We start from the raw sequence: 27,944 nt of genomic DNA on the forward strand, positions 1-27,944 counted from the left end.
TCTTTGTCCAAATTTTATGTCTATAGAATTTTTTATCAACGTTTTAAAAATTTTGCCAAAATTTTATTTCTAAAATTTTATTTTATAGAAAATTCTGTCTAAATTTTATTTTCATAGAAAATTTTGTCAAAATTTTATTTTTATATAGAAAATTTTGTCAAAAATTTTATTTCTATATAGATGATTTTGTCAAAAATTTTTTTTTTCTATATAGAAAATTTGGTCAAAATTTTATTTCTATATAGACAATTTTGTCAAAATTTTGTTTCTATATAGAAAATTTTGTCAAAATTTTATTTCTTTATAGAAAATTTTGTCAAAATATTATTTCTATAGAAAATTTTGTCAAAATTTTATTTCTATAGAAAATTTTATCAACATTTTATTTCTATAGAAAATTTTATTTCTATATAGAAAATTTTGCCAAAATTTTATTTCCATCGAAAATTTTGACGGCTTTTTTTTCTTTCAGGATCTCACCGATCTTCGGGAGTTTAGGTTAAGGAACATACTCGCCTTCAACAGGGCCTCTGATTGAAGGAAGACGAATAAATAGAAGCTCCTCAGAGACCACTTCAGGAAGAAGAGGTTGAGAAAACCTAGCCTTCAAGTCCTAGCAATTTTTTTTAGACCATCTGAACTATACCATATACCAGCGAGGGCTTATCTTTGGAAACGAGGTGAGTTCAACACAGTGTACGATGAAGCCATTCTTAGCCCTCTACACGGCCAATTTGGGAGGTGCCAGCCTAGGCTTGGATAAATTCGTATTCATTCCATGATGAATTGCGCAACCGAAAATGGCCAAAACATTAAAAATTTGACACATTAACAATGCAAGTGATATTTATGCACTCAAAAAATATTTCGCTAATAGGAGAGATCATTCATTCATTCGAAGAAAAAATATTGTTTTCACACTAACCACAAAAATTTGATCAAAAAAACCTTGACAAAATTTTCTATAGAAATAAAATAAAATAAAATTTTGGCAAAATTTTCGATAGAAATAAATTTTTGACAAATTTTTTTTATAGAAATTTTGACAAAATTTTCTATAGAAATAAAATTTTTGCCAAAATTTTCTATAGAAATAAGATGTTGACAAATTTTTCTATAGAAATAAAATTTTCACAAAATTTTCTATAGAAATAAAATTTTCCATAGAAATTAAAATTTGACAAAATTTTCTATAGAATTAAAACCTTAAAGTATTTTTTTTTTAAATTTGGTAGAATTGTGGTAAAATTTTCTTTAAATTAAATTTTCTTAAAAATACCTTTGGTAGGACCATTTTCGCGCAGAACAAAGTTTTATACTCCGGCCATATGAAAATATAAACTGCTAGTTTTAATCGACACATTTCTTCTATTTTGAAAGATTTTTTTTTTGGTTTTCTTTTTTTTAGTAGACTGAAATGTCTAACCATTTTAATTTGTTTGCTGTGATTAAAACTAAAAGCTTGCCTATTTAGCAATTACAACGATTCTTAACATTTTGGTGGAGACAAAAACGGATGTCTACACAAACTTCTTTGGTGTAGTTTCTTAAAACCTAGAAATTAAAAAATATCTACACGAAAATTGGAATCCATTTTATATTCCCAGCTTTAATACAGATTTCCTAGGGACCATTCGGAAGTTCACGCGTTGTTGCATAAATTTTGTAGAATGACAATGGAAGAATAGTGGCAACTCTGACACTTGTAAAATAACGTGCAGGTCCCTAAAATTGTCGTATACATTTCGGGTATGATTTTAATTGCATATAAATTTCGAATTTTTATAGCAAACCATGAGCATCTGAATGGCCCCCTAAATGATGATTTTTTCGCGATTTCTTTTCTATAAAATATTATTTCATACCATTTATACTTTTGCTGTAAGCTTAAATCGGCTTCATTAGGTTTTACAAAAAAAGAAGCTATTTACAGAAAACTATAGGAAATAGACAATTGTGGGATTGGATTGGAGGGAGGGGGGATATTAATGTACTTGGAACTTGTCAGTCATGATTACAGATTTTCTAAAAATAAAACTGTGCGTTTCTGCTATACAGCCTTTCATCATTGCATTTTTTCTGGGAAGAGGTATGATTTTGAATTGGGTTTTAAGGGGGAGGGGGTTCCTTAGTAGAGAGTTTTTTCGATAGATTTGTTTAACTAAAATTCAAATTATTTAGCTTATATCTAAAATACTAAAAATTGCTTTTTTACACATCCCATCAAATAGTAATACGGAGATCTTAAACTATAAAAAGTCAAACATTGGATACACTACAGTTACCTATAAAGATAAGTCAATGATTTCGTCTGTGGTCATATTTTGGAGGCGCATATAATATGACCTAATTTTTGCTTGGCCAAAATTAATCATCTGTTATTACATCTTTGCGAGCTTTAAAATTACGCCATGAACCATTTGTACATACTCCTGCACCACGCCACCAATCATTTACATCCGTATACCAGCGAGGTTTTTTCAATGAATCCTCATCATGCAGGGCTGAACATACCCGGCACCAATAGTATGTATTAATAAATTCTCCCGTACCTTTCCAATTAAAATATGAATTGTAGAGTTTCTCATCGTTGTCCAGTATATGTAAATAATCGGCTAACTCCGAAGCCGAAGCAAATTCATCCACATGAATATATGAGCGTTGAGGAGCACTGACTTCATAATCTTCTGGTCTAGCACCCATAACAATGGGCAAAATATTGCGATTGAGTGCATTTACAAAGAACTTCTCGGTGATATAGTCGCGACAATTGGAATTCTCAAAAGCTAAATAGAATTTATAGTCACGATCCAACATTTCGAAACATTTGTCAGCATTCACTCGGGAGCATTTGTAATTCCCACAAGCGCCATAGATGTCAACCTAATAAGAAAAGAAATAAGTGAAAATTATCAAACACTCATAGAAAAACGTTTGCTACAACACAGCGGTGGTCTTTGTTAGTTTTGCGTACTTACATCGATATATTTACCCAGTTCATGTGCAAATTGTAATCGACCATTACGGGCTCCACAATTGGACACAAACCAAGCAACTTTTTTCGTTTTATTGGCAGCATAGTTCCTATCTTGTTCCTGTTGGCGTATGCGATCATCATAATATGTCCATTTCTCGTAAGGGGCCACAATATCACTGTCACGTCTGTAAAATAAGCAAAAAAGAAAAATAAAAAGTTAACAACTACGAATAAGCAAAAAGAACTGATAGGAAAAGTAAGCTAAAGCAAAGAGGTGTCGCAAGCTGTTGACGCGTCCACTAGGCACTGAAGTCGGAAGCCCAGTGTGTAGATATAAAAATTTTGACATAATTTTCTATAGAAATAAAATTTTGACAAAACTTTCTATAGAAATAAAATTTTGACAAAATTTTCTATAAATATAAAATTTTGACAAAATTTTCTATAAATATAAAATTTTGACAAAATTTTCTATAAATATAAAATTTTGACAAAATTTTCTATAAATATAAAATTTTGACAAAATTTTCTATAAAAATAAAATTTTGACAAAATTTTCTATAAAAATGAAATGTTGACAAAACATTCTATAGAAATAAAATTTTGACAAAATTTTCTATAGAAATAAAATTTTGACTAAATTTTCTATAGACATAAAATTTTGACAAAATTTTCTATAGAAATAAAATTTTGCCAACATTTTCTATAGAAATAAAATTTTGACAAGATTTTCTATAGGAATAATATTTTGACAAAGTTTTCTATAGAAATAAAATTTTGACAAAATTTTCTATAGAAATAAAAGTTGAAAAAATTTCTATAGAAATAAAAATTTGAAAAAAATTCTATAGAAATAAACTTTTGACAAAATTCTCTATAGAAATAAAATTTCGACAAAATTTGTTATATATGTTTGTATGAATTTATTTCGGCATAAGCCAGCTATCATAAACCTTTTTTCGGAAGGTTCAAGTGTGGTTTACCATAGTGCACTGCCTGAATTTATTCTGATAATTGGTTGATTGTTTTGCTGCAAGTAGAGGATGCTGATGAGGAATGTGGTAATTCCGAAACGTGCGTCCATCCAACCATCTTGCAGTCTATAGGGCTTTGCCCAAATAAATTTGACAAACATTCTTTTCCTCTGTTGGTTAAGCTACTCTTGTAGTTCAGTCAACGCAGTGGTTTTAAAGCTGAGATCAAAACAACAAATGTGATTGAAGTACAAACCCATAATAAAAAACAAAACACGAAGGAAATCAAATTTTGAAAAAATTGTCTAAGAAATAAAATGTTGACAAAATTGTCTAAGAAATAAAATTTTGACAAAATATTCTATCAAATTAAAATTTTGACAAAATTTTCTATAGAAATAAAATGTTGACAAGATTTTCTGTAGAAAAAAATATTGACAAAATTTTCTTTGGGAAGAAAATTTTTACAAAATTTTCTATGGAAAGAAAATTTAGACAAAATTTTCGACGGCAGACTTTTCAAATTTCATAATTCGTAAAAAAATACCAACATGCTTAACATTATAGTGATCATGCATACCTATACGTTGCAGTCCAATTAACAGCATCGGGTACTTTAACATTTTGTGTGTGATAGGGACACTCCAAATGATATAGCATGGTAACCTGTCGGGAGTTTGCAGGTCTTCTTATGCCCGTGGGTATATAATGATCCTTATATAGAATCATATCAGCTGTATTGGCCTGATCACGTGAAGCTGTTATAGTACAAGTGTCCACAGGACATTTTGAACGTAGGAAGACATCACGACCTAAGTGAAATGTAGACAAGAGATAATAATATTATTAAGAGATAAAAAACATTCCGGTAGAAGACGAAATTACTCACCAGCTTTCACATTCCAGGGACCCAAACCATTATATAGGAGTATAGTTTTCAATTTCCCACTTGATTTAATCTCCTCATAATTGGGTGGCACATACATCAATTGATTGATGATACGATCGCTGTGGGGATCTTGGAATGGAAACAATTTCGATCCCTGAAGATGGGCCTTTTTACCGCGGCGTTTTTTGGGAATTTTCGCCGGTTTAGGATAATAATCGCCTTCTTTGAAAAACCATGGCTTGGGCATGGGTTCCATGGCAGCATTGGAAGCTAATGGATTTTGTTGTAATTGTTGTTGGGAGTGAGAATGCTGAATCTGTTGCTGCTCGCTATCAGGGGGATCGGCCTCTGTCTGTGGTGTTTTCGTGGTGGTTGGTTTGCCATGATCAAAATTTGCTTTTGCTCCATCAGCATTTGTGGATCTTTCAGTTTCTTCCTCTTCATCGTACTTCTCATTATAATCATCCACTTGGTTTTGTTCGACATGTTGTTGATGCTGTTGCAGCAATGATAGAGATGATGATTGTGAAGAGTTTTTTGATTTCCATACCTCACGTTCCCTGTAAAAAGGAATGTTATCAGTAAAATTAGTCTGTCGTTTAGATCTAGTAATGGAGTAGTAATCTACAAAGATTTTCATATTTCGGAAAAACGTGGGTCTATGAGAATCATATCCACAAGAACCTTAGATAATACTAAATCCCCGACTAGTTGACTTATTGTCACGGCTTATGTGGGACTTTGAGAAATCAGAACTCTAGAAATACAGGTGAAAAGTGAGAAGGTCATGCTGACTACCAAATATTGATAAAAATCCCACGTCGTCGGGATCTCAGCACTCGATTGACCCGATGGGTCCAACACATTGTATCAGTGATATAGAAATAAAATTTTGCAAAAATTTCTATAGAAATAAAATTTTGACAAAATTTTCTATTGAAATAAAATTTTGACAAAATTTTCTATAGAAATAAAATGTTGACAAAATTTTCTATAGAAATAATATTTTGACAGAATTTTCTATGGAAATAAAATTTTGACAAAATTTTCTATAGAAATAAAATTTCGACAACATTTTCTATAGAAATAAAATTTTGACAAAATTTTCTATAGAAATAAAATTTTGACAAAATTTTCTATAGCAATAAAATTTTGATAAAATTTTCTATGGAAATAAAATTTTGACAAAATTTTCTATAAAAATAAAATTTTGACAAAATTTTCTATAGAAATAAAATTTTGACAAAATTTTCTATGGAAATAAAATTTTGACAAAATTTTCTAAAGAAATAAAATTTTGACAAAATTTTCTATAGAAATAATATTTTGACAGAATTTTCTATAGAAATAAAATTTTGACAAAATTTTCTATGGAAATAAAATTTTGACAAAATTTTCTATAGAATTAATATTTTGACTAAATTTTCTATGGAAATAAAATTTTGACAAAATTTTCTATAGAAATAAAATTTTGACAAAATTTTCTATAAAAATAAAATTTTGACAAAATTTTCTATAGAAATAAAATTTTTTACAAAGTTTTCTATAGAAATAAAATTTTGACAACATTTTCTATAAAAATAAAATTTTGACAAAATTTTCTATAGAAATAAAATTTTGACAAAATTTTCTATAGAAATAAAATTTTGACAACATTTTCTATAAAAATAAAATTTTGACAAAATTTCTATAGAAATAAAATTTTGACAAAATTTTCTATGGAAATAAAATTTTGACAAAATTTTCTATAGAATTAATATTTTGACTAAATTTTCTATGGAAATAAAATTTTGACAAAATTTTCTATAGAAATAAAATTTTGACAAAATTTTCTATAAAAATAAAATTTTGACAAAATTTTCTATAGAAATAAAATTGTTTACAAAATTTTCTATAGAAATAAAATTTTGACAAAATTTTCTATAGAAATAAAATTTTTACAAAATTTTCTATGGAAATAAAATTTTGACAAAATTTTCTATAGAATTAATATTTTGACAAAATTTTCTACAGAAATAAAATTTTGACAAAATTTTTTATAGAAATAAAATTTTGTCAAAATTTTCTATGGAAATACACTTTTGATAAATGTCTATAAAAATAAAAGATTTACAAAATTTGCTATAGAGATAAAATTTTGCAAAATAAAAAATGGAGCGAATGTAGTCAGTAAAGCACAAAAATAAAATATGAAAAAATTGGCGAGAGTTTTAAAACGAATACTTACTTAAAATTATATAAAAATATTAACAATAATGCACATATTATTGTAAAATAAAAATACTTCTTCAGCGATATCTTTGGACGTCTCATGTTAGCTGATGAAACCAATAGAGTTGATGAAAATTCATTTAATTATCGTAAACATGTTTTTATATCTGGAAATAAAAGGAAAAATCTATGTTAATATTAAAAATATATATATATATATATATATATATATATATATATATATATATATATATATATATATATATATATATATATATATATATATATATATATATATATATATATATATATATATATATATATATATATATATATATATATATATATATATATATATATATATATATATATATATATATATATATATATATATATATATATATATATATATATATATATATATATATATATATAAAATAAAACAGTTTTTAGGAGTTGTACGAAATCAGCGCTTTGATTTCGTACACTGAGGTAGGTATAGCCCGCATAGGGTTGGGTTCGTCGAGCTTTCGGTGGGATGTACCAGCTTTTATTTATTTACCACCTTTTATTTTATTTATTTAAAAATAAAAAGTCCTTACCCACTTATTCTAAATGTTTATTCCTCACAAAAGTATTCGTAACACATATTATTGTTTACTTATTGTCCTAGTCGATATATCCCTCAAAAAGACTGTAAATGAAATGTGAAATTACTTTCCTAAATATTTTTTACTCGATATTTTCGTTGACAAAAGTAAAAAGTTATTTAAAAATAAAATAAAATTTTTATTATTTTCACTATCTGCCAATGACTTGTTCACGTTTTGTTTAAATATTTGATGCGCTTTTTACGTTCATCTTTTACTCATGAATATGATCACTTTTTTGGTGTTGTTTCGATTTCTTCTATAGACTTTTTTCTGTTTCAAAATAATTCTCACTAAATGGGGCGTTTTGTGACAACAACAATAAAAAACGTTATAATAATAACGCGACAACAAATACAAAGCATACATATTTTATAAACTCTATTATTTGCCCATTTCTTTTTCATTGATTTTTTTTGAGAGATTAACCGTCTGAATGGTTGGTTATACATTCTGGCAAAATTTTTTGGGTAAACATTCAATGTTCCCGAATGAATGCTACACTTAGAAAAAGGTTGTTTTTATTTCTATACAAAATTTGTAAAAATTTTATTTATATCGAAAATTTTGTCAAAATTTTATTTCTATACAATATTTTGTCAAGTTTTTTCTATAGAAAATTTTATTTCCACAGAAAATTTTGTCAAAATTTTAGTTTTTTAGAAAATTTTGTCAACATTTATTTCTATAAAAAAAAGTTGCCAAAATTTTATTTCTATAGAAAATTTTGTCAACATTTCATTTCTATAGGAAATTCCGTCAACATTTTAGTTCTTTAGAAAATTTTTTTCAAATTTTATTTCTATAGAAAATTTTTCAACTTTTATTTCTATAGAACATTTTGTCAAAATTTTATTTCTATAGAAAATGTGGTCAACACTTTATTTCTATAGAAAATTGTATTTCTATAGAAAATTTTGTCAAAATTTTATTTCTATAGGAAATTCCGTCAAAATTTTAGTTCTTTAGAAAAATTTTTCGACATTTTATATTTTGTCAAAATTTTATTTCTATCGAAAATTTTGTCAAAATTGTATTTCTATAAGAAATTTTGTCAAAATTATATTTCTATAGAAAGTTTTGTCTATAGAAAATTCAGACAAAAAGTTTATTTCTGTAGAAAATTCTGACAAAAAATTTATATCTATAGAAAAGTTTTAGTTCCTTAGAAAATTTTGTCAAAATGTATATTTCTATAGAAAATTTTGTCAAAATTTATATTTCTATAGAAAATTTTGTTAAAATTTTATTTCTATAGAAAATGTGGTCAACACTTTATTTCTATAGAAAAATTTATTTCTATAGAAAATTTTGTCAAAATTTTATTTCTATAGGAAATTCCGTCAAGATTTTCGTTCTTTAGAAAAATTTTTCAACATTTTATATTTTGACATAATTTTATTTCTATCGAAATTTTGTGAAATTTTTATTTCTATAGAAATTTTTATCAAAACTATACTTCTGTAGAAAATCTTGTCAAAATTTTTTCTTCCAACAAACTTCCTTCTAGCGAAAAGGCAATGGTAAACAATGGTCGTTTGCTTCAAATTTGTAGGGTATAAATACAGCAGTTGACCTGTACTAACAATTGTCACATATTGTGAGAAGCAGATAATTATTTTTGTCCCCAAAAACGCCATTAATACCCAGACTTCTACTTTGATTTATTCCCTTTATACGTGTCCTTCTTTTGCTTGCAGTGATCTGGTGGCCCAAATACATGTTACTCTCTCAAAGTGTTTACATTTAGCACAGGGTGGCTACAAATTAAAACACGACAAATTTGTCGTATATATTTTACATGAGATGAGATTAGTACACTCACAAAAAACAAGTTAAATTGGATCAAAAGATTTTGAGCTTAAGATGCGACTTTTCTAATGAAAATTTTGTCAAAATTGTATTTCTATAGAAAATTTTCCAAAACTTTATTTCTATACAAAATTTTGTCAAAAGTTCATTTCTATAGAATATTTTGTCAACAATTTATTTCTATAGAAAATTTTGACAAATTTTATTTCTATAGAAAATTTCACTTTTATTTCGACAGAAAATATTATCAAAATTTTATTTATATAGAACATTTTGTCATATTTTTGTTTGCTATAGAAAATTTTGTTAAAATTTTATTTCTATAGAAAATTTTGTCAAAATTTTATTTCTATAGAAAATTTTGTCAAAATTTTATTTCTATAGAAAATTTTGTCAAAATTTTATTTCTATAGAAAATTTTGTCAAAACTTTAGTTCTTTAGATTTTTTTTTTCAATTTTTCTTTCTACAGAAAATTTTGTCAAAATTTTATTTATTTATTTATTTATTTGTCATATTTTTTTCTATGGAAAATTTTGTTAAAATTTTATTTCTATAGAAAATGTTGTCAAAATTTTATTTCTATACAAAATTTTATTTCTATAGAAAATTTTGTCAAAATTTTATTTCTATCGAAAATTTTGTCAAAATTTTATTTCTATAGGAAATTCCGTCAAAACTTTAGTTCTTTAGATTTTTTTTTCAAATTTTTTTTCTACAGAAAATTTTGTCAAGATTTTATTTATATAGAACATTTTGTCATATTTTTTTTTGCTATAGAAAATTTTGTTAAAATTTTATTTCTATAGAAAATTTTGTCAAAATTTTATTTCTATAGAAAATTTTGTCAAAATTTTATTTCTATAGAAAATTTTGTCAAAATTTTATTTCTATAGAAAATTTTGTCAAAATTTTATTTCTATAGAAAATTTTGTCAAAATTTTATTTCTATAGAAAATTTTGTCAAAACTTTAGTTCTTTAGATTTTTTTTTTCAATTTTTCTTTCTACAGAAAATTATGTCAAAATTTTATTTATTTATTTATTTATTTGTCATATTTTTTTCTATGGAAAATTTTGTTAAAATTTTATTTCTATAGAAAATGTTGTCAAAATTTTATTTCTATACAAAATGTTGTCAAAATTTTATTTCTATAGAAAATTTTGTTAAAATTTTATTTCTATAGAAAATTTTGTCAAAATTTTATTTCTATAGAAAATTTTGTCAAAATTTTATTTCTATAGAAAATTTTGTCAAAACTTTAGTTCTTTAGATTTTTTGTTTCAATTTTTCTTTCTACAGAAAATTTTGTCAAAATTTTATTTATTTATTTATTTATTTGTCATATTTTTTTCTATGGAAAATTTTGTTAAAATTTTATTTCTATAGAAAATGTTGTCAAAATTTTATTTCTATACAAAATGTTGTCAAAATTTTATTTCTATAGAAAATTTTGTCAAAGTTTTATTTCTATAGGAAATTCCGTCAAAACTTTAGTTCTTTAGATTTTTTTTTCAATTTTTTTTTCTACAGAAAATTTTGTCAAGATTTTATTTACATAGAACATTTTGTCATATTTTTTGTGCTATAGAAAATTTTGTTAAAATTTTATTTCTATAGAAAATTTTGTCAAAATTTTATTTCTATAAAAAATTTTGTCAAAATTTTATTTCTATAGAAAATTTTGTCAAAATTTTATTTCTATAGAAAATTTTGTCAAAACTTTAGTTCTTTAGATTTTTTTTTTCAATTTTTCTTTCTACAGAAAATTTTGTCAAAATTTTATTTATTTATTTGTCATATTTTTTTCTATGGAAAATTTTGTCAAAATTTTATTTCTATAGAAAATTTGGTCAAAATTTTATTTCTTTAGAAAATTTTGTCAAAATTTTATTTCTATAGAAAATTTTGTCAAAATTTTATTTCTATAGAAAATTTTGTCAAAATTTTATTTCTATAGAAAATTTTGTCAAAATTTTATTTCTATAGAAAATTTTGTCAAAATTTTATTTCTATAGAAAATTTTGTCAAAATTTTATTTCTATAGAAAATTTGGTCAAAACTTTAGTTCTTTAGATTTTTTTCAATTTTTCTTTCTACAGAAAATTTTGTCAAAATTGTATTTATTTATTTATTTACTTGTCATATTTTTTTCTATGGAAAATTTTGTTAAAATTTTATTTCTATAGAAAATTTTGTCAAAATTTTATTTCTATAGAAAATGTTGTCAAAATTTTATTTCTATAGAAAATTTTGTCAAAATTTTATTTCTATAGAAAATGTTGTCAAAATTTTATTTCTATAGAAAATTTTGTTAAAATTTTATTTCTATAGAAAATTTTGTCAAAATTTTATTTCTATAGAAAATTTTGTCAAAATTTTATTTCTATAGAAAATTTTGTCAAAATTTTATTTCTATAGAAAATTTTTTATTTCTATAGAAAATTTTGTTAAAGTTTTATTTCTATTGAAAATGTTGTCAAAATTTTATTTCTATAGAAAATTTGGTCAAAACTTTATTTCTATAGAAAATTTTGTCAAAATCTTATTTCTATAGAATATGTTGTCAACATTTTATATTCTCTATAGAAATAAAAATTTTAAAAATTTTTTTATTTCTATAGAAAAAATTGCCAAAATTTTAGTTTTATAAAAAAAATGACAAATTTTTATTTCTATAGAAAATGTCGAAATTTTATTTCTATAGAAAATTTTCTCAAAATGTAATTTATACAGATTTATTTTTAATTTTATTTCTATACAAAATTTTTCCAAAATTTTATTTCTATAGGAAATTTTTTCTAAAGAAAAATTTGTCAATTTTTTTCTATAGAAAATTTTTTCAAAATTCTATTTCTATAGAAATTTTTCCAAAATGTTATTTCTATAGAAATTTTTCAAAATTTCTATTTCTATGGAGAATTGAAGCGCCTCTTAGTTGGAGAGGAAAATCGCAAAATCTATCAAAACATTAGGAATTGTACTAATTTACCAAACAATAAAAAATTTACCTTTTTTGGTAGAATTCTACCAACTATGGCAACCGTATTGATAAACACTGTACGGAAAAGTCTCCTACTGACCTTCCGTAGAATACTCTCATCGTCTTTATAATCTGATACTATATAAAGTTATTTAATAATACATAATTCTTGTTGCCTTCCATTCTTCGTCACCCTGTTGCGTTTCACATGTACTTCATCGTGTTTATGTATTTACACCACTCTCATCCAGGCCTTTGAGGAGCTCCTTTACTTAATTTATGCCGCTTGTCGTCATCGTCCTACAATTAAGAAAAAAAAAACTATTGACATACATAAACTCCTTTCGTTATATTCCACTCTTAGATTTTTTTCTCGTTTTTGTTTTTGTAGTCCTGTCCCATTATGATTTCTATTTCGCATTGCTGGTGCTAGCGGCTGGGGATACTACATGCTCCTGCTGCATTTCAATAGTATTGCATTATAACCCAAGTCCTATGATAAGATATCTTAACATGTTGAAGTGTAAATATTGTCATATGCAAAATTAGTTTGAATGAGGTGGGCAAAAAATGAGGAATATCGCTGCCTTCGTGCCTGCTATTAAGATGAGCCATAATGTGTGTACTATTGTAACTTTAGCTTTAGGACAAAGATCATGACGAAGTGATGGAAACATAATGGAAGACTAAAAATCTAAGACATACATAAATACATTGCTTGTAGGACTAAGAAATACACTCAAAAAAAAATCTGGATCCAAAGACTTTTAACCTTCACTAAAGGTCAGCGTCTTTAATATAAATACATAGAGAAGGCAATACAGCTTTAAATTTAGATTTTATAATATTAACAAGTAAGTAAAGTGTAAAGTCGGGCGGGGCCGAATATATTATATCCTTCCTACTTCAAATTTGCTGGGAGCTAAATATATCAAGGTTTGCATTTCCAGATACAAATACTTATAATGGAGATAATTTTTTGTACTTCTACAAAACCTCTAGAATTAAAATTTAAATCGGCTAACGCCGATATGTAACATATGTAATATTTACAGTTTTTGCTACTCAGCAGTGGCGATTTTACAAGGATATTGGTTAGATCTCGCCAAGATATGTGGTCAAGTGTGGGTTGTGATATATTATTTGGTCACGTCGGGTGTCTTGGAGCCTTATTTAAAACTCAACCGTTCTGTGGAAAGTCTGGCATTACAGGGTGTAGGATATGAATCATTCCCCATAAATCATCACAGAATTTTGTGTAAAGTGTGGGAATTTTGGTTATATTTGTATAAACCGGAAGAACAAATATATGGAGGCTTTATCAAAATCTGAACCAAATGAGATCAAACTTGACACACATAAATATCATATTAAATATATTCTCTGTAGAAACTATCCAGTCAATTGGAGGAAAATCCCATTGAAAATGGGTCCAAAATATGAAACAATGTACCATATTTTCCCAACTCTGGTGTACATATATATGGGAGCTATATATAATCTGAACCGATTTTGACTCAATTTGACATGCATAGTTAGAATATCTCTGCAAAATTCCACGTAAATGGGAGTGTAACTTTCGTCCCGTTGTCATATAAGTGTAAATCGGACAAAAGATATATATGGGAGCTATATTTCAACCAAATTTGGCACACTGCCGATACTATTAAACGTACTCCTTGCGCAAAATTTGAAGCCACACACAAAAAAAAAATTTTTTTCTGATTCAATCACGAAATTAATTGATCCAATTAATTTTTTAATTGGAATGTCTTCAATCACAGAAATGATAGTATCAATTAAAAAATTAATTGACGGTCAATTAAAAATTAATTGATCCAATTAAAAAATTAATTGATACTATTCATTTTTGTGATAGATTTTGGTTTCAATTAAAAAATTTGTTGATTCAATTAAATTTTTAATTGAATATTTTTTAAAACTCAATTAAAATTGTAATTGGAAAATTTTTCGTGAAATTTTTTACTGTGCAGTCATTGCTTTTGAGGCCATATAATTCCAAATCGGACGAAAGATATATATGGGAGCTACATGTAAATCTGAACCGATTTTAACCACATTTGGCACACATAACGATACCATTAAACGTACCTCTCGTGCAAAATTTGAAGCAAATCACGGCAAAACTATTGTGGGGCCATATAAGTGCAGATCGGACGAAAGATATATATGGGAGCTATATCTAAATCTGAACCGATTTCATTCAAATTTAGCAAACATTGGTAGAATGTCAATTCTACTCTCTGTGCTAAATTTCACGAAAATCAGTAGTAAACTTTTGCCTCTGTAGTAATATGAGTATAAATCGGACGAAAAATATATATCTGATATATCTGAATCTGAACCAATTTGGCTGATATTTTGCAAGTTTTTCGAGACTCATAAAATATTCGAATGTACTGAATTTGAATATATATATATATATATATATATATATATATATATATATATATATATATATATATATATATATATATATATATATATATATATATATATATATATATATATATATATATATATATATATATATATATATATATATATATATATATATATATATATATATATATATATATATATATATATATATATATATATATATATATACATGTAAATCTAAATATATATCGGACTCCAAATGACGACACAGCACAATAAATTGTATTTCGGGGGGCCGTAGGGTGCACGAAAAAAAAGTTTTGATGTTATGAAATTATCTTCGAATATGCTACAAAACTGGCGGGTGACCGCATCAACTTTTTTTTGTGACCCTATCTATTGTACATCTCACTCATTTATTCTTATAATCCTTTCCCTTTTAAGCAAACTATTCCCCATTGACAGCGTATTTGTAACCGTGTAGATTTGTGTCCTGTCATGTAGATTTGTGTCCTGTTTTTAGATGATAGGCTATAACCATGCGGTTTTTCATGTGCATTTGGATTACTTCAATATTGACAATATTTGAATGGATTTGTTTTCATAACCTCTTTAATTTTTTTTAAGGTGGCTGCTACTAAAAGTTGGGGTTTTACACCAAAACTATTAAAAGAGCAAAAATATATTTGACGGCAAAATCTAGTCAAATGATTTCATTTTTCGAATGTAATGGATTCAAAAAAAAAAAAATAACGGTGGAATCAATCTGGGTTTCGGCGTGGAATTACGGTTGCCAATCGAGCCGAAAATAATCTACCGAAATATGAAGAAAATATTACCTAAGTAGCAATCAAAAAACCTACTTTGCACACTTTTATTTCTATAGAAAATTTTCACAAAATTTTATTTCTATAGAAAATTTTGTCAAAATGTTGATAATTTTTTTCTGTAGAAAATTTTGTCAAAATTTTATTTCTATCGAAGATTTCGTCAAACTTTTATTACTATATAAATTTTTTTCAAAATTTTATTTCTTTAGAAAATGTTGCCAAAATTTTATTTCTTTAGAAAATTTTTCCAATTTTTTATTTCTACTGAAAATATTGTCAAAATTTACCTTCTATAGAAAATTTTGTCAAAATTTAACTTCTATAGAAAATTTTGTCAAAATTTAACTTCTATAGAAAATCTTGTCAAAATTTTATTTCTTTAGAAAATTTTATTTCTATAGAAAATTTTTTCCAAATTTTATTTCTACAGAAAATTTTGCAAAATTTGATTTTTATAGAAAATTTTGCAAAATTTTATCTATAGAAAATTTTGTCAAAATTTTATTTCTATAGAAAATTTTGTCAATTTTTTTTTCTATAGAAAAGTTTGTCAATTTTTTTCTATAGAAAATTTTGGCAAAATTTTATTGCTATAGAAAAATTTTCAAAATTTGATTTTTATAGAAAATTTTGCAAAATTTTATCCATAAGAAATTTTATCAAAATTGTATTTCTATAGAAAATTTTGTCAAATTTTATTTCTATAGAAAATTTTGTCAAATTTTATTTCTATAGAAAATTTTGTCAAAATTTTATTTCTATAGAAATTTTTTTTTTAAATTTTATTTCTCTAGAAAATTTTGTGAAAATTTTATTTCTATAAAAAATTTTGTCAATTTTTTTTCTAAGAAAATGTTGGCAATTTTTTTTCTAAGAAAATTTTGGCAAAATTTTATTGCTATAGAAAATTTTTCAAAATTTGATTTTTGTAGAAAATTTTGCAAATTTTTATCCATAAGAAATTTTATCAAAATTTTATTTCTATAGAAAATCTTGTCAAAATTTTATTTCTATAGGAAATTTTGTCCAAATTTTATTTCTATAGAAAATTTTGTCAACATTTTATTTCTATAAAAAATTCTGTCAAATTTTTTTTTTCTAAGAAAATTTTGGCAATTTTTTTTTCTACGAACATTTTTGCAAAATTTTATTGCTATAGAAAATTTTTCAAAATTTGATTTTTGTAGAAAATTTTGTAAAATTTTATCCATAAGAAATTTTATCAAAATTTTATTTCTATAGAAAATTTTACTGCAATAGAATATTTTGTCGAAATTTTATTTCTATACAAAATTTTGTCAAAATTTTATTTCTATAGAAAATTTAATCAAAATTTTATTTTATTTACTTTATTTTGTGAAAATTTTATTTATGTAGAAAATTTTGTCCACATTTTATTTTTTATTTTTTGTCAAAATTTTATTTCTATAGAATTTTTTTTTTCAAAATTGTATTTCTGTAGAAAATTTTACTTCCATAGAATATTTTGTCAAAATTTTATTTCTATAGAATATTTTGTCAAAATTTTATTTCTATAGAAAATTTTTGTCAAAATTGTATTTCTATAGAAAATTTTGTCACAATTTGATTGTCTGCAATTTCTACACAACTTCCCTAATTATGAACAAAAATTCGCCGATTTAACGCCTTATTTTTGCAAAGAATCCCAACCTTTTGCTTATTTGAAATTACTTCATCGTTTCAGTTCAAAGGATTATACCAGTGCTTAGGGTTGACTGACACATTTGCCAAACAGTTCAAATACTCTAACTTCATGTCAGAGAGTAAATCAAAATTAAGGTCGTTCATTATGGTTGTACTACCCTCTGGAAACATTAGATCTAGTCAAGTGCTTCTTGTGAAGAGTCCTTGAAGCAAACATTTGCCCAACAATTCATTCTGGAAAGGATATTTCATAAGCTTCATACTGTGTGTTGGCATACATCATACATTCTTATGACGCTTCAGTATCGAATCATTGCGTAGGAGTAGTAGTGGTGGGACGTCCGTGTGTAATTGTTATTATCTCCTTCTTCGTTTTCATTTTCAGCAATGCATAAAGGATTCTGTTGTAGCTGCGTGATTTTTCTTCTTTCAATGACAAAAGTAACTGCAGTGAAAACTAACTAGTCCTTATATTAAAGAATATGCAACCTAGATTATAGGACACACAGTTTATACAACATTAAGAACAAATTTCTTTAAAAAAGGGAATTTTGAAATTAAAGGAAAATTCATTATCTTTGATTTAAAAATGGTTTTCTTTAAATTTTGAAATTTGCTTACTTCCGTTAAAGCCGTATGTCCTTGAAGTAAGGCAAATTTTCCTTACAGTAAATACAAACTTTCTTGATTTAAAGAAATAAGGGATTTTTAAAGACTATGGGGTTAGAGTAACACCTCCCACCGAACTTAGTACAAGGCATTAATAAAATAGAAAATTACCTAAAACTGCCAATAGCAGTAAGGCATGATTATGTTTAGATTCAAATATGAATTATTTTATGGAAGTTTTCACAGTCACAAAATTTAGCTTTCATATTTATTTATTCATGTTTATTTTATTGCTTGTATTTATTGAGGACTATTATTGTTTTTTGTCGCTTTTGTTGATGATTGTTGTTATTGTAGTTCTTGGGCAACGTATTGATACCAGTCTTGAAGGGAGGAATTTAGCCCAGAAATCCATTAACGCAGTCACGATGACTACTAAGAGGACAAATGTGGAATTGACTTTTTAGGTGATTTTTTATAGACACATGCACATCTATACACTCACACAAATATACATATTTTTGCATCGACACCGACAGCATTAAGAAAACACCCACATACCCTTTAAGAAATGAGACTAGTTCGGAACTTGTATACTCAAAAAATTGTTTTTTCTTGGATCGAAAATTTAGATTTTCCCTGAAGGAAGACACTGACAGGGTTTAAAAATAAAGAAATTTTTAGGAAGCTATCTAGCATAAAAAAATTTAAATTTAAATAAGGAAATATAAGCTCTATACAATTGAAATTATACTCAAAATAACGTTTACTTGAATTCGAAGATCTTCCCTTTAGGATTTTTGTATCGATTCCGAGCCAAAGATGCGGCTTTAAAATAAATAAATTTTTTAGGGACTTATCCAGCTTTAAATCTAGGATCAATAAAATTAAAATTGTTTTTTTCGATATATTAAAAAAAGCTAAAAAAAATAAAGAAAGCTTAAAAAAGATTCGTGTAATAAATTTAATAAAATTTTCAAAACAAAGAATATTAACTATCTTTTTATTAGAATTGCATAATTTTAATATTGTGTAATTACACCGAAAGAATTCTCTTCGTAAAAAGAACGAAAAATTTCGTTAAAAGTACGAAATTTGTCATTGTTTTACAACCAAAGAAACTTTTCATTAAAAGTACGAAATATTTCGTACTTTTTACGAAGAAAAGTTCTTCCAAAATTCTCGTAGTTTGTATGAAAAAAATTCGTACTTTTTATGAAGAATCTTCGTACTTTTTATGAAATATCTTTGTACTTTTTATGAAACATTTTCGTTCTTTTTATGAAAATGTTTCGTACTTTTTATGAAAAACTTTCGTACTTTTTCTGGAAAATGTTCGAACTTTTAGAAAAAAAATTTATAGTCGAAAGTGCATTTGGTTGTAGTTGCAAGTGTGAAAAATGACATCACTACTTTACATCTTAAGTTTTTGAATAATTTTTAGTTTTATTGCTTCACTTTTATTCATAGCGCGCTATCACCCAAATGAGAAGTAGCATAGACTTGCATAAAAAAAAGTAGAATAAAGGAATACACTCAAGCACATTATAAAAGACAATTTAATGCCGCGAACGGAAATTTTACAACTTCAATGAAACTTCTTCGTTATTTCAAAGAAAATGTTTCGTACTTTTTATGAAGAAATTTTAACGCAGAATGTTTCGTAAAATATTCGTAAAAACTTCTTCACAAAATTCATGAAATGTGAAGAAAGTTTCGTTAAAAGTACGAACTTTTTACGAAGAAAAGTTAATGTAGAATGTTTCGTAGAAGTTTCTTATATTCGTAAAATGTTCTTCGTAAAATTTACGAAAATGAATGAAAATTTCGTTATTTTAATGAAGAATTCAGGAAGAATAGTTAATGAAGAATTCTTCGTAAAATTAACGAAGAGAATTCTTTCGGTGTAGATTGCCTCATATTTTATATTAGGTCAAATTTTTTTTAGTTTCGAAACGCCAAATCCAAAGCATATGGAAGTAGGGCCCATTCTATATCGGTCATGGACCGATATAAATCAAATTTGACACAGATCTTTGTGGGCTTAAAATATCTATAGATTTCGATATCAGGCATATCGGATAAACATTTCGGTGTCCACAAAAAAATAATAATAACACAAAAATATGTCTAATTAAAAAGTTGCAACTTTTTTACGTTTTCAATTAAAACATTTATTATCCCAATTAATATTGCAATCAAATTAAAAAATCCAATTAAACATATAATGGAAAATTTGGTACTAAAATAATTAGTACCGTACTATTCACTGGTTCATTAAAAGATTATATTCTTATATAAAAATTTATTTATTTTTGCATTTTTTAGTGTGTAAATTGTGTGCCATAATTTATTTATTATTGCATGTTTTGTTGTGTAAATTGTTTGTCCTAAAATTTAGGGTTTTTTAATATTTGGTCAATATTTTTTCAATGTATTTTTTCATCCAAAATGTGAGCCCACTAGGAATAAAAATGTTGATTAATAAAAAAAATTTAACTAAATTGTATTACAAGCGCCGATATCATGCCAATGTCAAAAAAAATAAGTAAATATTTTTCGACAAATTCAAGACAAATTTTGAGATATAATTATTTATTTTTTCACTTGTTAAAGAAAATTTTTGGAATCGTACACAAAAAAAATATTTCCAATTAAAAAGTTGATTGAAGTTGAAATTTTTCCAATTAAGAAATGAATTGATACAATTACTTTTTTGTCAAGAAGTTAATTAAGTCAATGATTGAAAATTTTTAAAGTTTTAATTAAATTAAATAAATTGATTCCATCAAATTTTTCATCAAACTCTGAAGTCATTTAAAACAAAAGTGTTGGAAATGTTTTTAATTTTTAATTAAACATTTATTTCAAACAATCAAATTTTTAATCAAACTAACTAAAACTCTAAGTCAGTTAAAAAAGTAATTGAAAATAGTTTAATTAAAAAATTAATTGAGTTTTGCAATCAATGAAATTTGCTAATGAAATCAATTAATTTTTTAATCAAATATTTTAACTGTGATTTATACTATAATTTTCCTGATTGAAGACATTCCAATTAAAAACTAAATTGGATGAATTAATTTCGTGATTGAATCAGACAAAAAATTGTTTGTGTGTACGAAAATTTTCTTTTGCTTTAGTTCTTATTGAACTTATGTTATGTGTAAGGTCATTAAACTTTATACCCACGTTGAGTTCGTAAAATGTTTAAGATATACAAAGAAAAAAATTTCACGAAAATATTTCCAATTAGTCTTAATCGAGTTTTAAAAAATATTCAATTAAAGATTTAATTGATTCAACAAATTTTTTAAATGAAACAAAAATCAATCACAAAAATTAATATTATCAATTATTTTTTTTAATTGAATTTCAATTAATTTTTTAATTGGTACTATCATTTCTGTGATTGAAGACATTTCAATTAAAAAATTAATTGGATCAATTAATTTCGTGATTGAATCAGAAAAAAAATTTTTTGTGTATACTTAAAAAAAGTAAGATTTCATTAAGCTGTGGAATATTTCGAAGAAAAAAATAAAAATATTTAAATAAAAACAATTTTTTTCAATAATAATTTGTTACATTTAGCGTTATATACGGATTTACAAATTGTAAGAAATTCCGAACTATTTTGTGGGAAATACTAATGTTTAATTTTTTTATACAATTGTTTTTCCCATATTTTAGTTAATTTAACTAGCGTACAGAAATTTTAATAAAGCATAATAATTTTCATTGGCTTTATTACCCTGGAGATATAAAATTTTGACAAAATTTTCTATAGAAGTACAAATTTGACAAAATTTTCTATAGAAGTAAAATTTTGACAAAATTTTCTATAGAAATAAAATTTTGACAAAATTTTCTATAGAAATAAATTTTTGACAAAAATTTGTACAGAAATACAATTTTCATTGGCTTTATTGCCCTGGAGGGGTTAAGATTTTTTTTTTAGTTTGTATTTATGAGATTTTTGCTTGTCGTTGCAATGAAGGCTATAAAAACGGTCTTTTTCGGTGTAAAATTCGGCGCATAGTACGATTTTTTATTGTAGGTTCGTTTTTTTTTCTTCAATATCCAAAAACTAAACAAATTTTCGAATAAATGGCAACACTGTAATATACGCTCTTGCAGGTTTCCGCTATGTCTACGTGGTGCACGCGATGTATTTTTTTCATTTTAGTATTATTGCTGTTGTTATTTGTATTTGCCATAAGGGTAAACTATACGAGCAACAACAAAAACAATAATAGCACTACTACTACCACCACCACCAAAAAACACACACAGAACAGAACAATAGAAATGGGAAACGGAAAGAGAACAGAAGAGCAAAAAACTGTCGACATTTCAAAAAATAAAGAAAAATATTTCTAGTCCGACAACTTGGAGGAAGTATGATTGGTTGATAGATATGTCATGCATTTCTAAGGTTGTTCCTTTTTCTAAACGCCACGCTCTAAAGGCTAAGCTAATCGATATCGGGCAATAGGTTAAAATTCAGTCCGCTAATGACACTTTACGTGTTTCCATTCATGCCCTTTTTTTGATTTAGGGAATTCCAAAGTCTTCAATAATTAATTAATTGCTCAAGTCACAGACTTCAAATGGCCATTGTCTAATGTCAAAAGTCTGCAGGATACTTACATTGCATGGGTAATTTTAAATGCGTGTGAGTGTTGTCTTGCCCTTTATTTTTTGTTATTTGTTTCTTATCTAAGGAAATTTTGTAATTTAGAGATGAAGAGACCACGACAATAACGATGGCGATGGCATTACGAGATATTTTGTACACACACCACGAAATTTTACATAATTTCCACGGACATTTTTTGAGGGGCGGGAGAAGGACATCCCAAAATTTTCTACGGTCCTTAAGAGCTTTCAAGAGTAGTTCATTGTGGCATTTATTATTTGTTTCAACTAAAGTTAGTCATTTTTTTCTTTCGAAAGGAATGTTTTTAAAGCAATTTGTTCTTTATAATTCAGATAATCTGTTCTCCTTCATTGAACCTTTATAGTTTCCTTGTTATGGAAAATACATTTTTTATTTTGTTATTTTTTTTTTTCTTTGCACACTCAAACGGAAGTAGAAACACAAAAATCTTTACGAACAAAGCGACAGTCGATATTGATGTACCTATCCTGTAATCACGTAACTTTGCAACTGATTTTCCTTCTCAAATGAACTTTTCTTTTGCTATTCCTTGAGAGAGTTGTCTCGCCTAAAGGATATTTGTATCTCACAAGCATATAAGAAAGGGAACAAACATTGTTATTGATGAGAACAATGACAGTAACTGTTTCTGCGCATTACGCTATTAGCAAGCTCCGAGTGCTTCTTTGTGTTTGTTATGCATCACACAAATACATATGCCGCTCTGAGAGCACTTTTACAGAAACCCAGCTGCCCTTTGCTGTTATGAGGGAAGTTTTTTGTACACTCAGCTGTGATTTATAATCAGAGTTGCCGTTGTCCACATTTCATTTCAAAGAGCGGAAGACAAAATGTTTGAAAAGATGTAAAAAATCATCATCATGAAGTCGACTTTCAAAATTTCTAAAAAAATTTACTTTTCAAAATATGGCATACAATTTTATATTTTTTGATAAGTTATAAAATAAAATTCTGCAAAATTTTTTATAGAAATAAAAATTTGACAAAATTTTCTATAAAAATAAAATTTTGTATAGAAATAAAATTTTATTTAAAATTAAATTATTTAAAATTTTGACAAAATTTTCTATAGGAATAAAATTTTGATAAAAATTTCCATAAAAAATACAATTTTGACAAAATTTTCCATAGAAATAAAATTTTGACAAAATTTTCTATACAAAATTTTGTCAAAATTTTCTATAGGAATAAAATTTTGACAAGATTTTCCATAGAAATAAAATTTTGACAACATTTTCTATAAAAATAAAGTTTTGAGAAAATTTCCTGGAGAAATAAAATTTTGACGAAATTTTCTATAGAAATAAAATTTTAACGAAATTTTCTATAGCAATAAAATTTTCTTGAGAAATAAAATTTTCTTGAGAAATAAAATTCTGACAAAATTGTCTATAGAAATAAAATTTTGGCAGCATTTTCTATAGAAACAAAATTTTCTACAGAAATAAATTTTGACAAAATTTTCTATAGAAATAAAATTTTGTCAAAATTTTCTATGGAAATAAAATTTTGACAAAATTTTCTATAGAAACAAAATTTTGACAAAAATTTCTACAGAAATAAAATTTTGACAAAATTTTCTATAGAAATAAAATTTTGACAAAATTTTCTATAGAAACAAAATGTTGACAAAATTTTCTACAGAAATAAAATTTTGACAAAATTTTCTATAGAAATAAAATTTTGACAAAATTTTCTATAGAAAAAAAGGTTTGACAAAATTTCCTAGAGAAATAAAATTTTAACGAAATTTTCTATAGAAATAAAATTTTTTCTTTTTTATTCTTCCTTTTATATAAAGAAGTATTCCTATTAAAACATACAAAAGAGAATTATCTTTTCTTGTTTAATTATACATTTCTAAGTTTTGTGTAAATGATTGTTTATTATAAGTATTCAAAATCTTTTTTGCACACCTTATGTATTATTATGTATGAATATTGTATGAAACTCTAGAGAGTAGTCCCTTGTAATTATTTTATTTTGGCCAAATAGGCTTAGAATTACATGCTCTGAATGAATAAATAAAAATAAAAAAAATTTACAGAATTTTCTATAGAAATAAAATTTTGACCAAATTTCCTATAGAGATAACATTTTGACAACATTTTCTATAATTTCAGGATCCGCCTATTTTACACAAGTCTACAGAACATGGGAAATACGAAGATTACTTACCAAAAATCAAAATATATGACAGCGCCTCTAGTTGGTAAACTCAACGATTGTCAGAATTGAAACCGAAAAGGAATCAACATAAGCATTATCACCTCAAAAATAAAAAATTCCAAAATTCCAATTATATTTATTTATTTTTAAATGTGCCGTCTTCCTTGAAATTTAGAATAATAAAAACATATAAAAAAGGAATGATAGTTAAAGAACAAAATATTTGTAGCACATCATTATTGAATCTAAAGAATTACATCTATAAAATATGAAAAATGGGGAATTTTCGAAAATAATTTGAATGCTATATAATATTAGCTCCATTACCATCGATATGGGAATTTTTAATGGAAAGTAATTCGTTTCCCTTGACAAAAAAAAAACTAAAGTAACCACCTTTATTCTGGCGTCCTATAGATTCCATTGTAACATATTCATTCTCCAAAAAGATCATTACGAACATAAGTTTGTTTTGTTTTTAATTAATTGTTGTATACAATTGGTTAATTATTATAGAATAAATTATTTTCTAATCAAATTTGAAGAATTTATATTGCAACTATCCAATTTATGGGATTGAAATATCACAACTCCCAAACCAAATTAGATCCAGAAAAAGAGGAATATTAATAAAAAAAATCCATTCACGCTGCTGCGGATGAAAATGTTTCGTAGACATTGGCACCTAAAACTTTCGACTTCTCAGAAATCACATAGAATGTAAGCAGAGAAGTAGCTAGGTTCTGTGGTCTACTATTACTGTCGAATCCTTTCGATGTTAGACCGCTTACTATGGGTATAACTTTGGCCAAGGCTAGTTGTATATTATTTATATTGACAAATTCACTGGTGCTACTACTTGTTGCAATATCCTTGTAGTCCTCGGCTATGGTATCTATAGCCAAAGAGAATCCTCGACAAATGTTATTGGAACAGACACTACTGGCATCATCACTTTCCAACAGATCCAAAGTTTCATTGAACATTTTCTGCAGTAGAGGTCCTCCGTTGGCATAATCAGGCAAATGGGAAGGTAATAAATACTTGCACATTTTCGAACAGGGATCTGTAGAGGTGTCGCTGTTTATGGCCATTTGTAGGGACCAAAATAATTGTTCTGTATCTGCTAAGCTCAATTGTTTTGTCAAAGGTAATTGGCGCATTACCTCTTTGACTTTGGAACGTACCAAACGAACTAATTCGGACACACCACCCTCTTGTATGAAATATCTTATCAAAGACAGATATTCTTGCTTCACATCATCGTTTACTTTTGGTTGTTTACTCTTTGGTTTGTCCGAGCTATTTGTTGTATCCAGATACAAATAACCACCCAACACATTTAATTGTACCCTCAAGGCAACCACCAACATTGAAGAGGCATATATAAATGAGGTTAATCGCGTAAAGGATTCTATTTTCATTTCTTCCCATATTTCCAATTTATTTGGTGGATTTTCCCTTAGCTGTTGCAGTAAATCATCAATATTACACTCTTTGATTATGGCTTGAATAAGTTCAGCTCCCATACCCAGTATCACTTGATTGCAAGTCCTTTCTGTGGACTCAAAATGTTGCATGCGACGACTTTTCTCCAAAAATTCTCTAGCCTGTTTTTCTTGAATATCAATGAGTTTTCTTTGGGCATATTTGAAGATGAAGACGGTTCCGCCAACCACAACACCAGTTACAATAAACTTGCGACGATGTCGCGCAAGGAAATCGCGAAAACGGGAGAACATATCAACTGATAATTGTCGCGATTGGTGTCAGTTCATATGACGTCTACAATTCAACTGTGCTGTACAAAACACAATTGATACAATTATATTTTAAATTTAATGCGTGATATGGTATTTAAAAATGGCCACACCACGCTAGTATGTTCAGCTTTTTTTGTGTTCTCTATTATGCCTGTATGAATATCCTGTGGACAAGGGGGGCGTTACTTTGGTTATTCGGTACACCCAACCATGAAACACGAAGAAGGTTAAAACGGGGGTTATGTCTGTGGGATTCGAAGCAAGTGTTTAAATTATTTTTGTTTTATGCCAATTGCTACCAAAAAAAAACAATTCAAAGTTGTTCCTCTATGGTATGTTGATTTTATAAAGATGTCTGGGCTCTAGAACTGCAAAGAGAACAAGAAAATTTTACAAAAATAAGAAAATGTAAAAAATGACACATATTTCGAATAGGTGACTATAAGATATTCTAGGAGATATGATGAAAATAAGAATTTTGGAAAATTATATGTGTCGATTTCGCCTATAAGAAGGTCCGTTGTCATGTAGTGTATATTTTACACGTTCCACCATATGGTGGGGGTTAACCTAAATTTGTCAATCCATTTGTAACGCAATGAAATATTTATCCGATACCCTTAAATGCATTAAGTTTTTTTTTGTGGAGAAGCTACAATGCGGCGGATTATCGTGATTATGTTATGCGGATTTAAATTAAACTTTATCGTTAATGAAAGGGGACATTTTTTCTTTATGTTAGCCTGGTAACAATACAGTCTGGTTCTTTGTCCAAATTAATTTACATATTTTTATTACAATTTTAATACGAACTTATTGGACATGAAAGATTGGGAAATTGATTGATTGTGAAGCTATTGAAAAGAAAATGAAGCTATTGAAAAGTTTCTTTGCTGGCTATCTAATTTCCTAAGGAAATTACATACGAGAATTATGAAAAATGCTTCAATTAAGCAAAGAGTTAGATTAGCGGTATATCTCAATCGTCGATAAGATTATACGTACCTTACTGCCCTTTCTTCTATTGTTGGTAAAAAAATGACCTATAAACTCTTATGTTGGAATAATTAAAAATTTATGATTTCTTCGTATATTTGTTAATACAGACAAGCAATCCAACTACACTTCTATTTCTTGAAGTTCAATGTGTTATTTAGCAATCAAGTTGTGAAAAAAAAAAACAAATCCGGTTTATGAAGCCGTATTTAAAATGAATGTAAACATCACACATTTAAGACACAATAAAAAAGCAAATAAATTATATGCTCGTTGCCAATGACGATTGGAAAATGTTGGCTACTATAGAACAGCTGTGCGTTATTTAGC

At 26.2% G+C, this 27,944-nt stretch overlaps 2 protein-coding genes and 1 long non-coding RNA gene across 4 annotated transcripts; 1 reads left to right on the forward strand and 2 right to left on the reverse strand.

Annotated features, from left to right (window-relative positions):
- Positions 1-488: 488 nt before the first annotated feature.
- Positions 489-25,243, forward strand: LOC142233155 (uncharacterized). Its single transcript, XR_012721335.1, has 2 exons — positions 489-680; positions 24,810-25,243. It is a non-coding gene; the product is annotated as an uncharacterized LOC142233155 (long non-coding RNA).
- On the reverse strand, positions 1,349-23,150 carry FucTA (glycoprotein 3-alpha-L-fucosyltransferase A). 2 transcript variants are annotated; one of them, XM_075303962.1, is made up of 6 exons: positions 22,656-23,150; positions 7,068-7,218; positions 4,841-5,400; positions 4,532-4,763; positions 2,979-3,162; positions 1,349-2,883 (listed from the first exon to the last, which is right to left on the reverse strand). In XM_075303962.1, exons 2-6 carry the CDS (start codon positions 7,151-7,153, stop codon positions 2,368-2,370), a joined length of 1,578 nt encoding a protein of 525 aa, XP_075160077.1. In that variant the 5' UTR covers positions 7,154-7,218; positions 22,656-23,150; the 3' UTR covers positions 1,349-2,367. The 2 variants fall into 2 exon arrangements, with proteins under 2 accessions (XP_075160077.1, XP_075160078.1); XM_075303963.1 differs by lacking the exon at positions 22,656-23,150 and adding an exon at positions 7,654-7,936.
- On the reverse strand, positions 24,980-27,909 carry Pex3 (peroxisomal biogenesis factor 3). The gene is made up of 2 exons (XM_075303964.1): positions 27,624-27,909; positions 24,980-26,986 (listed from the first exon to the last, which is right to left on the reverse strand). The coding sequence occupies exon 2, from the start codon at positions 26,595-26,597 to the stop codon at positions 25,500-25,502; it is 1,098 nt and encodes a 365-aa protein (XP_075160079.1). The 5' UTR covers positions 26,598-26,986; positions 27,624-27,909; the 3' UTR covers positions 24,980-25,499.
- Between the last annotated feature and the right edge of the window lie 35 nt (positions 27,910-27,944).

This window comes from Haematobia irritans, chromosome 4 (assembly GCF_050003625.1).
Source record: "Haematobia irritans isolate KBUSLIRL chromosome 4, ASM5000362v1, whole genome shotgun sequence".
NCBI lineage: Eukaryota > Metazoa > Arthropoda > Insecta > Diptera > Muscidae > Haematobia > Haematobia irritans.

What these genes read in the sequence shown, in the direction of transcription:
- FucTA (XM_075303962.1), bottom strand. Translation starts at nt 7,153, where the DNA reads ATGAGACGTCCAAAGATATCGCTGAAGAAGTATTTTTATTTTACAATA. An exon ending in AATTGGACTGCAACGTATAG is followed by an intron (nt 3,163 to 4,531) that starts GTATGCATGATC and finishes CTTATTTTACAG; the next exon opens with ACGTGACAGTGATATTGTGG. An exon ending in AACTGGGTAAATATATCGAT is followed by an intron (nt 2,884 to 2,978) that starts GTAAGTACGCAA and finishes TTTTCTTATTAG; the next exon opens with GTTGACATCTATGGCGCTTG.
- Pex3 (XM_075303964.1), bottom strand. Translation starts at nt 26,597, where the DNA reads ATGTTCTCCCGTTTTCGCGATTTCCTTGCGCGACATCGTCGCAAGTTT.